This window comes from Carettochelys insculpta, chromosome 18, assembly GCF_033958435.1.
Source record: "Carettochelys insculpta isolate YL-2023 chromosome 18, ASM3395843v1, whole genome shotgun sequence".
In the NCBI taxonomy this organism is placed as follows: domain Eukaryota; kingdom Metazoa; phylum Chordata; order Testudines; family Carettochelyidae; genus Carettochelys; species Carettochelys insculpta.
The window spans coordinates 10,298,197-10,311,880 of NC_134154.1; the positions used below are offsets into that span (position 1 = coordinate 10,298,197).

Consider the following 13,684-nt stretch of genomic DNA (forward strand, 5'->3'; position numbering starts at 1 on the left):
TTCCAGAGTCATTTTTAGTAACTAGAATTAAGCAGGCTTATATGTTGCCTGTATCTGAGTCAGTGAAGAACTGTTCCCATGGCTTGGCAGAATAAAAAGCACTTAGAGTGCTGCAAACTGCTATTATTCAGTAGTTGTATCACCAGCCATGTACTGTCCTCTACACTGTACACCTAGCTCATTTTTACCCCAACAGCCCTCCCTTAAGCCATACACCAATAAGTGAGCTTTAAGAAGTCTGAGTCAGAATGAGTTACTTCCTCACTTTTGCAAGTGAATATTGTTTTTTCTAGACAATGACATTATCTTGCAGGCACCCATGAATAACTCAGTATTCCAAGTTTTATTATGGTATCCCTTCCTTAATTGTCACCGGCATAGTGACCGATGTCAATATTTTACAATGCTTTGGAATCTAACATCTAGAGGTTTTAGAACTAGTTTCCACTCTTCAACAGGGCCTTACAAAGGTAGTAGATACCTGGTATTTTGTCTCTCTTCCAACATGTACTTACTGCCTGTGCAGAAGTAAGGGCCAACCTCTTTAGAGGTATCAGTGAGCTACTCCTGGACCTCCTCTTCTTTACCCAGGATGTTCTACTTGTGGGATTTCACAAAATAATTTTCATTTTAGTCCCCCTCCGCCCAAGGTTCTTTACAAACACTACTCCATTAGCATTTGAATTTTGTTTTTTCTGTTTACATTCCCTCCCTGTGCTCTAAGAAGGAGCAAAAGCTGACTTTATGTTTTCATTTGAAGGATCACCCTCCTGATAAGATATTTAAAATGTGTTAATGGTAAAACGATGAAGGCACACAAGGACAGCTAATAGCTTGCTTAAAATGACTATTCAGACTAGTATTGTATACTAGGGATAGTCACAAGACTTAGTGGAATTGTCTTTGTAGCTATGGCTTCAATTGAAGCACAGATGCTTTCCTTACCTTACAAGGTTTAAAAAAAAGGGTGTGTTTTTGTACTTTTAACAAAGTATTGCTTGTTTTGCAGTTCTGCTGCCCGATTACATCCTCATTTCCACCCCCATACAAGCACAATTGGTTCCCAACTTTCTGCTCATAGGCAAAAAAACCGCATAAGAGGGACACTAAATTACCACTGAAGTCTCCAATTGGTTCCTAGTGCTCCTAATTGGGAGAAACGAGTAACAGCATGCAGCTGCTTTTGAAAAGAAACTGAACCTTGGGAGTGGTGTTGGTAACGATTAGAGACTAGGGGCAGTTTGGGGCCCCATGAGCAGGGAGGAGGGTTAAAACCTGGTGGTGGCTCCAGTGGAGGTGGTGGCCACTGGTTCCTGAGGCTGCAGAAGCAGTACCTGTGTGTGTGTGGGGGGGGGCGTGTTGGAGCAGGCCAGGTGGTGCTGGGGGCCTCCCCACACCCCAGCCAGGGACCCCACAGTTGGCTCATGTAAGTAGGGGAAATTCACTCTTTTAGGCTGCATCTACACTAGCCCAAACCTTTGAAATGGCCATGCAAATGGCCATTTCAAAAGTTTGCTAATGAAGCACTGAAATAAATACTCAGCGTCTCATTAGAATGCTGGCAGCCACAGCACTTTGAAGTTGACGCGGTTTGCCACTACCTGGCTTGTCCAGATGGGGCTCCTTTTCTAAAGGACCAGGGCAACTTCAAAATCCCCTTATTCCTATCTGCTGTTAGGAATAAGGGGATTTTGAAGTTGCCAGGGTTGGTTTTTTGTTTTTTTTTTTTTAAAAAAAAAAAAAAAAAAAAGGACCCCCATCTGGACAGGCCGCGTCAATTTCGAAGTGCTATGACTGCTGGCATTCTAATGAGTTGCTGAACATGTATTCAAAATGGCCATTTTGAAGTTTTGGGCTAGTGTAGACACAGCCTTAGTGAACAAATGTATGTATATATCATAGAAGATTAGGACTGAAAGGACCTCGAGAGGCCATTGAGTCCAGCCCCCTGTCCTCATGGCAGGACCAAGCACTTTCTAGACCATCCCTGAAAGCCATCTAACCTCTTCTTAAATATCCCCCAGTGATGGAGATTCTACCACCTCCCCTGGCAATTCATTCCAGTGTTTGATCACCCTGACAGTTAGGAACTTTTTCCTCATGTCCAACCTGAGCCTCTCCTGCTGCAATTTAAGTCCATTGCCTCTTGTTCTATCCTCAGAGGCAAGGAAGAACAAGTTCCCTCCCTCTGCCTTATGACACCCTTTTAGATACCTGAAAACTGCTATCATCTTCTCTTTTCCAAACTAAATAAGCCCAATTCTTTCAGCCTTTCATAGGTCATGTTCTCTAGACCTTTGATCATTCTCGTTGCTCTCCTCTGGACCCTCTCCAATTTCTCCACATCCTTCCTGAACTGCGGTGCCCAGAACTGGACACAATACTCCAGCTGAGGCCTAACCAGCGCAGAGTAGAGTGGGAGAATGACTTCTCGTGTCTTGTTCACACCACATCTGTTAGTGCATCCTAGAATCATGTTTGCTTCTTTTGCAACAGCATCACACTGTTGACTCATTTAGCTTGTGGTCCACTATAACCCCTAGATCCTTTTCTGCTGTACTCATTCCTAGGCAGTCCTATCCCATTCTGTGTGTGACACTGATTGTTCCTTCCTAAGTGGAACACTTGGCATTTGTCCTTATTAAGCTTCATCCTGTTTACCTCAGACCATTTCTCCAAATCCTTTTGAATTATGACCCTATCCTCCAAAGAAGCTGCAACCCCTCCCAGCTTGGTATCAGCAGCAAGCTTAAGTGTACTTTCTACGTCAATATTTAAATCGTTAAAGATATTGAACAGAACCAGTCCTAAAACAGACCCCTGTGGAAGCCCACTAGTTATACTTTTCCAGCAGGATTGAAAACCATTAATAACTACTCTCTGGGTATGGTTATCCAGCCAGTTGTTCACCCACCTTATAGTAGCCCCATCTAAGTCATATTTGAGTAGTTTATTGATAAGTATATTATGTGAGACCGTGTCAAATGCTTTACTGAAGTCTAGGTATATCACATCCACCACTTCTCCCTTATCCACAAGGCTCGTTATTCTACCAGAGAAAGCTATTAAATTGGTTTGACATGATCTGTTTTTAACAAAGCCATGCTGGCTGTTCCCTATCACCTTACCACCTTCCAAATGCTTGCAGATGATTTCTTTAATTACCTGCTCCATTATCTTTCCTGGCACAGAAGTTAAGCTGACTGGCCTGTCGTTTCCCGGGTTATTCTTGTTCCCCTTTTTATAAATGGGTACTACATTTGCCCTTTTCCAGTCTTCTGGAATCTCTCCTATCGCCCATGATTTTCCAAAAAATGATTGCTAAAGGCTCAGATACCTCTTCTATCAGCTCCTTGAGGATTCTAGGATGCATTTCATCAGGCCCTGGTGATTTGCAGACATCTAATTTTTCTAAGTAAATTTTAATTTGTTCTTTTCTCAGCTTCTAAACCTACCCCTTTTTCCACTAGCATTCTCTATGTCAGGCATTCCTTCAGATTTCTCAGTGAAGACCGAAACAAAGAATCATTAAACATCTCTGCCATTTCCAAATTCCCTGTCACTGTTTCTCCCTCCTCACTGACCAACGGTCCTACCCTCGGTCTTCCTCTTGTTACCAATGTATTCGTAACAAGCCTTCTTGTTTCCCTTTATGCTTGTAGCTAGTTTGAGCTCATTTTGTGCCTTAGCCTTTCTAATCTTGCTCCTGCATGCTCATGTTTGCCTATATTAGTCCTTTGTAATTTGTCCTGGTTTCCATTTCTTATACGACTCCTTTTCTAGTTTGAGATCAAGCAAGGTCTCCTGGTTAAGCCAAAGCAGTCTTTTGCCATGTTTTCTATCTTTCCTACACAGTGGGATAGCTTGCTTTTGGGCCCTTAATAATGTCCCTTTGAAAAACTGCCAACTCTCCTCAGCCGTTTTTCCTCCTCAGTTTAGCTTCCCATGGGACCTTACCTACCAGCTGAGTTTACCAAATCTGCCTTCCTGAAATCCATTGTCTCTATTGTACTGTCTTCCCTTCTACCCTTCCATAGAATTGTGAACTCTGATTTCATGATCACTTTCACGCAAGCAACCTTCCACTTTCAAGTTCCCAATAATTTCATCCCTATTTGCAAAGATTAAATCTAGAACAGCTCCCCCCCCAGTAGCTTTTTCAACTTTTTGGAATAAAAAAAGTTATCCCCCATGCAATCCAAGAATTTATTGGACAGCCTGTCTCCTGCTGTATTAGTTTTCCAACATATACCTGGATAGTTGAAGTCCATCACCACCAAATTCTGGGCCCTAGATGATTTTGTTAGCTGTTTCAAGAAAGCCTCATCCACCTGGCTAGGGGGCCTGTAGTAGACTCCTAGTAGGACCTCATCCTTGTTTTTTTACACTCCTCCGAGTCTAACCCAGAGACTTGCAACCCATCCATCTCCACCTCTGTCCAAGGCAACACCCCCTCCCTTCTTTCCCTGTCTGTCCTTCCTAAGCAGGCTGTACCCTTCAACACCAACATTCCAATCATGAGTATTATCCCACCAAGTTTGTGATGCCAACGATATCATAGTTGTGTTCATTTATTAGTACTTCCAATTCTTCTTGTTTATTTCCCATACTTCTTGCATTTGTATATAGGCATCTCAGACATTGATTTGGTCTTGCCTCCCAGTTTTGCCCTGGCCCTCTTTTTACTCTCCCAGTGTAGTCCATACTCCCTCCCATTTCAAGTTGATCTCCCAGGTATCCATGCTCTCCACTTACCTGCAGGCTTTGCTCCCCTGCCCCTGTCGAACCTAGTTTAAAGCCCTCCTCAGTAGGTTAGCCAGCCTGTGTCCGAATATGGTCTTCCCCTTCCTTGAAAGGAGAAGGCCATCTCTGCCTAGCAGTCCTTCCCAGAGAAGGATCCCATGGTCAAAGAAGCCAAAGCCTTCTTGGCAACACCATCTACGCAACCAAGCATTCACCTCTAGGATACACCTGTCTCTGCCTGGGCCCCTACTTTTGACAGGCAGGACTGGAGAGAATACCATCTGTGCCCCAAACTCCCTGACCTGTGCCCCCAGAGCCCTGAAGTCACTCTTGACCTGCTCAGCATCACACCTCGCAGTATCATTAGTGCCCACATCAATGAGAAGCATGGGATAGTAGTGAGAGGGCTGGATAATCCTCGATAATGCCTGCGTAATATCTCGGATATGGGCCCCCCAGCAGGCAACACACCTCCCGAGATGAAGTGTCAGGGTGACAGATGGGCGTCTCCGTCCCCCTCAGAAGAAAGAGAGAGTCTCCAACCACCACTACTCTATGTTTCCTTCTTGCAGGGGTGGCAGTAGACTTCCCAGCCTTGGGGGTATGAGGTTTCTCCTCTTCTGTATGGGGTAATTCTTGGCCTCCTGTATTGAGTACAGCATAATGTTTTTTTCAGTACCATGGTGGGAGGGTTCTGAGCAGGGGTGGGGCACTGCCTGCTACAAGAAGTAACCAGCTGCCAGTGTCCACCCTGGTCCACCTCCTCCAGTGGTTTGTCAGCTGTCCCGTGCATTGGGACAGTTACCTCTGCAGTCTCCACCTGACTACTACCCAGGAACTGCTCATGGACTTGGATACTCCTCAACCTGGCCACATCCTCCTGTAGCTCCCCCACTTGCTGTCCGAGAGATTCCACCAGCAGGCACCTTTCACACTGAATATTCCCCTCAGCCTGGGTATCAGTAAGTGAGAACGGCAAGCCACAGTCCTTGCAGAACCACACCAGGATCTGGGTAGAAACATCCATGGTCAGGCAGTCTGTCTGGCTACAGGCAGAAGTGGAGGAGACAGCAGTAGTGCCGGCACAGGTATTGCGGGTCTTCCTAACCATTATAGTCCTCTGCCACACTCCCTCCCGAACTCCCCTGTCTGCAGCTCCCTGTCCGCTTCGCATTGTTTTAGTGAATACTTCTAAGTCAAGTACTTGTTAAATGAGGGATTAGTGTACTTCCAGATCAGTTTGTAACAGGTTCTTTTGTAGTACTCCAGGTGAAAAAGAGACGCAGCTGTCCCAATAGCCTTGCACTCTACACCGGATGATAGATTAAGAGGCATGCTGGCTAAACCAATTTGTAGCTGACATCACTTAAATACAGAACTTCAGACTACTGTCAAACCTGGCCAGAGGGCAGTTGACAAACTCACAACACCAGCTACAAGGCATGTTGAATCTTCACTGGCCTCCAGTGTGAGCGTTTGCTGCATATTGACCCTGCTGTCTTCAAGCAGGAAGAGAGCATGAGTGGCATTGTAAATCAAAGATGTGTACACACATTGTTTGTCATCTGGTAAACTGTCATCAGCTACAAGCCATTCTACAGGCTACATCCATGTTGCAGAAAAAAGCCTAGGTAGGCATCCTGTCCTGAGCACACTTGCCCTCAGTGATAAGGGCACTCTGGGTAATCTAAGAGGTTTGTGTATAATGGTAGGCTTGGGACCTCACCTCCAGCCATTCAGGCTGCAGCAGCCTCTCAACTGGTGTGTGGAGGAGTGATATTGCATAATACAAAGCCATGTACTTGTGTGGGGCAAGTCTAGTTTACAATGCCTATGGCTAAGGATTGTGTCAAATTTGACATAATGGAGCGCGCACTCTGCAGTGGAGTAACAGAAGGACAAGCCAGATCATGGAGAGCAAATTGTGAATGCTAGCCAATTTCCTTAAAAGACTGCTATGGGACAACCTGCACCAGTTTGCTACCCACTAAATGGGCTATGCTTCCAAAACAAGTTTTTACAAGAATTATTTGTTTCAGTTAATTCTTTGACACAGAGCTCATGTTTTGTTATGTGCGGCACTGATTATCTCCTTTATTGTAGTCACTCCCCCTCCTGATACCGTGTCCATTGTGGCTACGTCTACACTAGCCCAAACTTTGAAATGGCCACGCAAATGGCCATTTCAAAGTTCACTAATGAAGCGCTGAAATGCATATTCAGCGCTTCATTAGTAAACTTCAAAATGGTCATTTGCGTAGCCATTTCGAAGTTTGGGGCTAGTGTAGACACAGCCTCTGAGAGCTATACTTGTGAATTACCTAGATCTTTCACATTTAACTTGCATTGTGTTCTATTGGTAGTTGAAATTCACACTGTTTCAGACTAATGCTGACCGTCAAGCTATTTAACAGCGAGGGAGCCATGCTAGTCTATATACTATCAAAACAAAACTGACTGCTTTTTGTTTTGATAGAAAATATTTAGTATTAGATTACCCAGCTATAACGGAAACCCGAAGTAATGGAATACAAAAATGCCTACTGTCTAAGATTTCACATGGCAGACTGATACAAACACTAACATTTCAGCATCTTCAGAGGCCTGTTTGAGTAGTGGTACACGTGACAACTAAATGAGTCACCATTATGGGATAGAAAACTACTTCCCCTTCTGAGCTGCTATGACAATTTAAGACTTCTCAGCTGTCAAGAGTGGGTAGCAAACTGGTGCAGGTTGTCCCATAGCAGCCTTTTAAGGAAATTGGCTAGCATTCACAATTTGCTCTCCATGATCTGGCTTGTCCTTCTGTTACTCCACTGCAGAATGTGCGCTCCATATGTCAAATCTGACACAATCTTTAGCCATAGGCATTGTAAACTAGACTTGCCCCACACAAGTACATGGCTTTGTATTATGCAACATCACTCCTCCACACACCAGTTGTGTCAAGAGTTTGACTTTGTCAAGTTTCTTTAGAAGTGAGAAAATACAAAATGCAGTTTTAAATCAGCTGAGAACAAGACAACTGCTACGGTGCGGTCATGTTTCAGGCAGAAGGCGGTAGACAGGTAGACTTTTGACATAGTTCAGTAGACCCAAGGTTAAAGTTTACACTTAATGAAGATCACAAAGTTGTGTTGGAAGACTTTTCAGGATTGAAAAAATCTTCTTGAAGGAAAATTATTTGCAAGTGACCATTCAAGACGGAAGCCCATTCTACGTGCCACCATGGCTATGATGGCGGCCATTTGAATCTGCTAGTATAGGAATCAGCAACCCCTAGTATGGATGCCAAGAGTAGCATACAAGCAGATTTTCATCAGTACAGAAGGCAGAAGCTCAGTGGGGGTGCAGAGATCTGCAGGTGCTGCTCTGTTCTTGCAGGTGCACACTGCTGTGAACATGGCCACTGTGGGAAAGCAGGGACATGCAAGCCCCACCTGCAAGCCAGCCAGCCGAGGAGCAGGATGGGCAGGCCAGTCTACAGAGCTGCCCTGAGCATGGGGCTTGGCCCTTCAGGCGAAAGGTGGGGTATGAACAGAGGTGCTCCCTTCAGCTGTAAGTGTCGCACCATCTCCCCTTGTCTCCTCTGGGGAAGAGTACTGAGCCCTTCAGGCCACCCTTGACATTTGCCCCTGCCTCCACCCACTGTCTGGGATGGAGGCTGACCCCTCTTGTTTTCCATTTCTGCCCTGTCTTGCTACCTCACCAATTGATGGTATCACCTTTGGCAAAGGGATTCATTCCAGTGAGGTGTTTGGAGGTCCTGCTTAACCAGATCTGCCTAGTTTACGCATCTACAACCTGCAGCTTTGAGGGCTTCTGTAGATCCTGATGCTATAATTGCAAAGTAAAAAGCCCCCCCGATTATTTCCAACAAACAGTCAATGTCTAAAAGACCAAAAATGAACTCATACCTAAATAGCAGACAATATATGATCTCAGAATGTTGCATGACTCCCCTAGCATCCTCCAGAGGAGAAGTTCGCAAGTGAGTCATGAAGGCCATGGTACAAACAAATGTAAACTGCGAGAACAAAAAAAAGCAGTCAAGTAGCACTTTACTCACAAAATAACTTATTAGGTGAGCTTTCGTGGGACAGACCCACTTCAGACCATAGCCATCCCAGAACAGACTCAGTGTGAGGTAATGGAACATGTAAAGTTTGTAGACATCCTGCAGTAAACATGCATCGCACTACAAGTCATTGTGCACATGCTGTTCTTAAAACAGGAGTTATGAAGAGCACGGTTTATTAGGGACTGTCTCATATTCCAATGCATTGCACCTCTTGAGCATTTTGTCCAGTTAGGTGTAAAAACTCAACTCTTGTTCCTATTTTGGCTGTCAACCCTTGGCCTACTTCCTCCCCTTCTTGCTTACCCCCAACCCAGACCAGCCCCACTTCTGCAAGCCAGGACTCTCTCTCCTGCCACCAGCCACAGCTAAATAATAACCTCTGCATCTTAATCTATTCACAAAGCTGTTGTAAGTAGGACTGTTAGTGACTTCAGAGGTATCACCACACTTGGACAGTATATAGAGGTCAAATGTCAAGTTCTGGCACTTCACCTAGTAAAGTTTGCTGACGCCTGTACTAGTGCATACTCCAAAAGCATGGAAGGTCTTGGGGTCAGCCCCCTCCCCAGCAAAGCAGCAGATACTGCTGAATTGTTATATTGCCTAGCCAAAAATGTTGTCTAGTTCCTTGATTGTTCCTTCTTACCCATTTTTAACAGTGTACATTCCCAGTATTTTCATTTATTTTGGTTAGCAAATGTACACTGTCTCACCTATTCAAGAGAAAACATTCTTTAAGATTGCAGTTACACGGAATCCTGTATTAGAAATGCATTGAGGAAAGTTTAAGCCATATTTTGCTAATATTGAGTAGAGTTTAGTCTTTAAGAATTAATCATTTGGATGCCCAAGTGTAAGATGTCAAAAACATCTAGCAACAAAGTAAAATTTATATTAAGTTGTTTTTATGGTAGGCTGGAAGAAAGTTTAGTACTATTACAGACGGATGCTACAGGAGGAACAAAAGTTATTAAACTAGTACTTTATACTGTGTCATAATAGCCAGTCATTTATTTCATGCTTTGCCTCAACTAGCAACAGTGAATTAACTAGCTAGCATAGTCCTTTCTCTAGAAAGAGCCTCATTTGCATAAATTTAGAGTTAAAAATAGGTTGACCCTCTAGTCCAGCACTGACTGGTGCCTAATGAGCGAATCTGGCAATATGCCAGACAATACTGACACTGCCATTACTCACTGGGTTCAAAAAAAAACAAAACAAACAAACCATGCAGCTCTATAGGGGTAACCACCACCACAAAAAACACTGAGCCAGGACTAGTGAATACACTTTATTGAACCACAGGAACCTTGGCCACAGCCAGGACAAGTGGTTGTCTAGCTAACTACAATCATGCCAGATTATGGATGTTGCCAGACCAGGGCAGTTCAAGTGCAGGACTAGGGCAGTTCAAGTTGTAAAAGCAATTTTAATCCCGTTTTGAGTACAGTTAAAAGGGGCAGTTTGACTGCAGAAAATGAAACCTCTGTCTGTTTTATCAATAGCTAAAACTACATCAAATATTTGAAAGCTATTCAGAGTTTAAAGGATGAGGGATTGCTGGAGAGGTGTTTTAGGCCCCAGAACTTACTGAAGTATAGTGTTGGTACCATAAATTGGTTCTAAATGGCTAATTATTCAGGAAGTTTAACATTGTTACACTCAGTCTGTACCCACAGTAACTATTTGTTATCTAAAAAAGGGCTGGCAAAAACAGAAAGGGAGCCAGAATCAAACAGGAAAGACAATTTGAGACAAGAGTGCTTTCACACAAATTTTATACACATTCCTCCAGAATTTTAACGTCCATACAAGCCACTGAGGAGTTTAGTACAGCTTGCTCACAAAAAGTAACAAGCAGGCAACAAGCTACATACAGATGCACACTTATAAAAAAAGAGAGTGTCCCTAATTTATGGAAAGGGATGTTATCCTAACTGTTCGTATCAGCTGGCTCCTACTTCCTGCCTCAGTATTGCATTCAACTGAGCACGAAGACAAAGCCATCAAGAACTGGTGGAGACTGACAGAATCTACCCTCTTAGACTCTTAAGTCAAGGAAGAAAAGGGATAGTTTGAAGAAGTGTGTCAAGTTTGACTCATCTTTTCCATTTGGGCATTAAACTGTACATAGAGTTTCTACAGCTCAGTTGAGGACAGAAAAATGCAAGTTTAAACACCAGGAGATGGAGTGAGGCACAAAAAAGCCAAACAAACCTGCACTGTGACAGACAATTGGCATTTTGAAATGAATGCTAATTTGACAGCACCAGAGCAATGAAGACAGCACTTGCCATGTCCACTTCCTGTTCACTCATTTGTTTAGTGAATTTTTAAGTCCTGTCTAACTGCTTGTTCAGGGGCAGCTACGTTCCTTCAACGTGTTTACAAACTCCATCTGCTGCATCATCAATTAATTAAAAAAAAAGTTAGCCTATCCATCACTGCTGTAGCTATTGCCACACCATTGCCCTGATCTATTCAAGGATCACTGCCAATGCTGTCATTATTCCTTATGCAGCAATAAAAAAAAAAACAAACATCATTTTCAGGGAGGAATTTAATATGACTTTGTAGGAAGGTGGACAGCATCCAAGTTTGGATCTCCCCACCCCCACTTGCTTTCTGACCTTGCAAAACCCCTCCTCCCCAGTAGCAGCTAGAGATGCATGGTCCCCCCAGAGGAATCCATGCAATTTAGAGGCTGATGGTCATTCCCCCCCACCCCAAAAAACACCCCCCCCCCACAAACGAACCAGCCACATGATAGCGTAAATTAGGGGGACCACCTAAACTGAAGCTCTTGCCCACCACCCCAGAGACAAATAACGCCAGTCCCCGTTCCTCATACTCCCCATTGCCGGAGTAAAGCTGACAAGCAGCTCCGAGACCTCTCCCTTCAGCCCTAAAAAGACAGGCACTCAGGCAGCGAGTGACTCTGCACAAATAGCAGCGGCTATTCCAACGAGAGACAGCCACGAACGACAGGGCCAGTTCCAGAGCCCGCACCTGAAGCCGACTCCCGTCCCAAGCCCCGCAAGCCAGCTTCGGCCCAAGCCCTGCCCCACCGCCCAAAACGCGGCCATCTGTGCAACGCAGCGGGACAGGCAAGCCAGGCACATAACCCTGCGCGCATCATCCGCGCGGGCCCTCCTGCGAGAGGGACTCACAGGCAGAGGAAAGGCCACCCCTCCCCCACAGCTACTAGCCCCCCCTCCCCCCACCGGGCTCTCGCTGCTCCCCACATCACACTGGACGGGGGGGGGTGTCCCGCCGCTACCTGAAGGACCCCCCCCCCCCCGCACATGCCCCCCCCCCGCGGCGGGGCCACTGTAATCTCCCACATTCTCCCCCCATTACACCAGCCCCACTACTAGGTGGGAGGGGGGTGTCGCTGCTTCCCTCGCCCCCCCGCAGCCCTGACCCCCGGAACAGGCTCGGCCGCCACCCCACCTCTCCGGCCCGCAGCCCCCCACCGCCGGGCAGAGGAAGGCCGGGCGCTACCTCCCCCCGCCCGCTCACCTGGAAGTGCTCCTGGAAACGAATGGGCAGGATCTGGGCCATGGCTGGGGGCTGCCTAGGGCAGAAGCGCAGGACCCGGCCGCGGCAGGCAGAGGGGCAGGCGCTGCTGCACCCCGCACGCACAGTCAGGGGAGGAGGACGGCGTGGGGGAGCCGCGCAGGCGCAAAGCAGCGCTCAGGGATCCTGTCCCCCCGAGCTCCCTTTTCTGACTCAGGCCTCGGCCCCATCACCCTGCGCGGGATCATTCCGCTCCTCAGCCTGCCGGGGTCTCCAAAAATAGTCCCTCCCCTAGCGCCCGCCTCCCTCTTCCTCCCCTCCCTCTCCGCCTCCCATTCCTACTCCGGGCTGCACGAAGGCATCGCGGCGCTCGGAACGAGACCGTGGAGGATCTTCATCCCCTAAAGGGATGCACCACTCAAAAGAGAGACGAGCACGCCTCAAGCCCAACGTATCCTTCCGCAGGAGCCGGGGTCCAGTCCGGCCTCGTGGTGTCACGTGACTCCCTCCCACCCTCTACCTAGTTGTTCCAAGCTCCCTGCAGTGGGGCCCGACTTAAAGAGGTTGCTGGTGTTTCTCCAGCAGAGCTACCCAGGGCTCCCTCCCTGTAGAGAGGCTCCCTTCCCTTCCGTAATATTGATTACCTGTATGATAGGATACACCTGCCTTTCTTGTAAAGCAGTTTTCAGAAGCTGGACGTCTCCCTGCCTGCCCCCACCCTGTCTATTTCATGGAGCCCTGTCAAATGGCACTGGCCCCTTCTCTTTCAACCTCCCTCCTTGTCACAGCTGATCTGTCAGCTGCTGTAAAAGGGTTTTCCTCTGGATGTGCTGCAGTACGAAGGCAGTTCATCTGACCTCCAGGATCCCAACAAGACCGCTGCCAAAAAGAAAGAAAAAGCTTGGGACTGGCAAAATGCACTCCCTCTCCTGTTCAAACTCTACAGAGTGAGGTATCACTACAGTTCTATATTTTAGAGAGTCGGTGGGTCTGTCTGTGGATCTCTGTGCCCATCCATACGTGAGTCTGTTTGTTCAGGAACTCCTCCTAAATGTTAAGCGCTAGGGGAGGGACTATTTTTGGAGCCATGCAAATTTGGCTTACCGCTTATCATAACTTAAAGCAAAGTCAGAGTTTGGCTGTGCCAGAACAATGGCATTTGCAGGGAATGTAAAATTGTTTCGCATCAAACAGGAAGGGTGGGGTGTGACAGGAGGGACAGTTATAGTCATGAATGACCACAAGGGGGCAGAAAGCAAAGTGGACAGGTATAATCATGAATGACCACAGGATGGTGGACCAAGTGCCCCAGTACCAAGAAGCAGCTGCTGGAAGCAG

The 13,684-nt window shown here is 46.4% G+C and overlaps 1 protein-coding gene across 5 annotated transcripts in view; it reads right to left on the minus strand.

The window, feature by feature from the left end:
• CLTCL1 (clathrin heavy chain like 1) overlaps nt 1-12,543 on the minus strand; it is a 58,684-nt gene extending 46,141 nt beyond the window's left edge. For all 5 annotated transcript variants that reach the window (XR_012647965.1, XR_012647964.1, XM_075012279.1 and 2 more), the window contains exon 1: nt 12,350-12,543. Coding sequence is in view for 3 of the 5 variants with exons in the window: in XM_075012279.1 (XP_074868380.1) it covers nt 12,350-12,391 (42 nt within the window). In the remaining 2 variants the exon portion in view is untranslated. The remainder of the gene's footprint in view (nt 1-12,349) is intronic.
• Nucleotides 12,544-13,684: the final 1,141 nt, after the last annotated feature.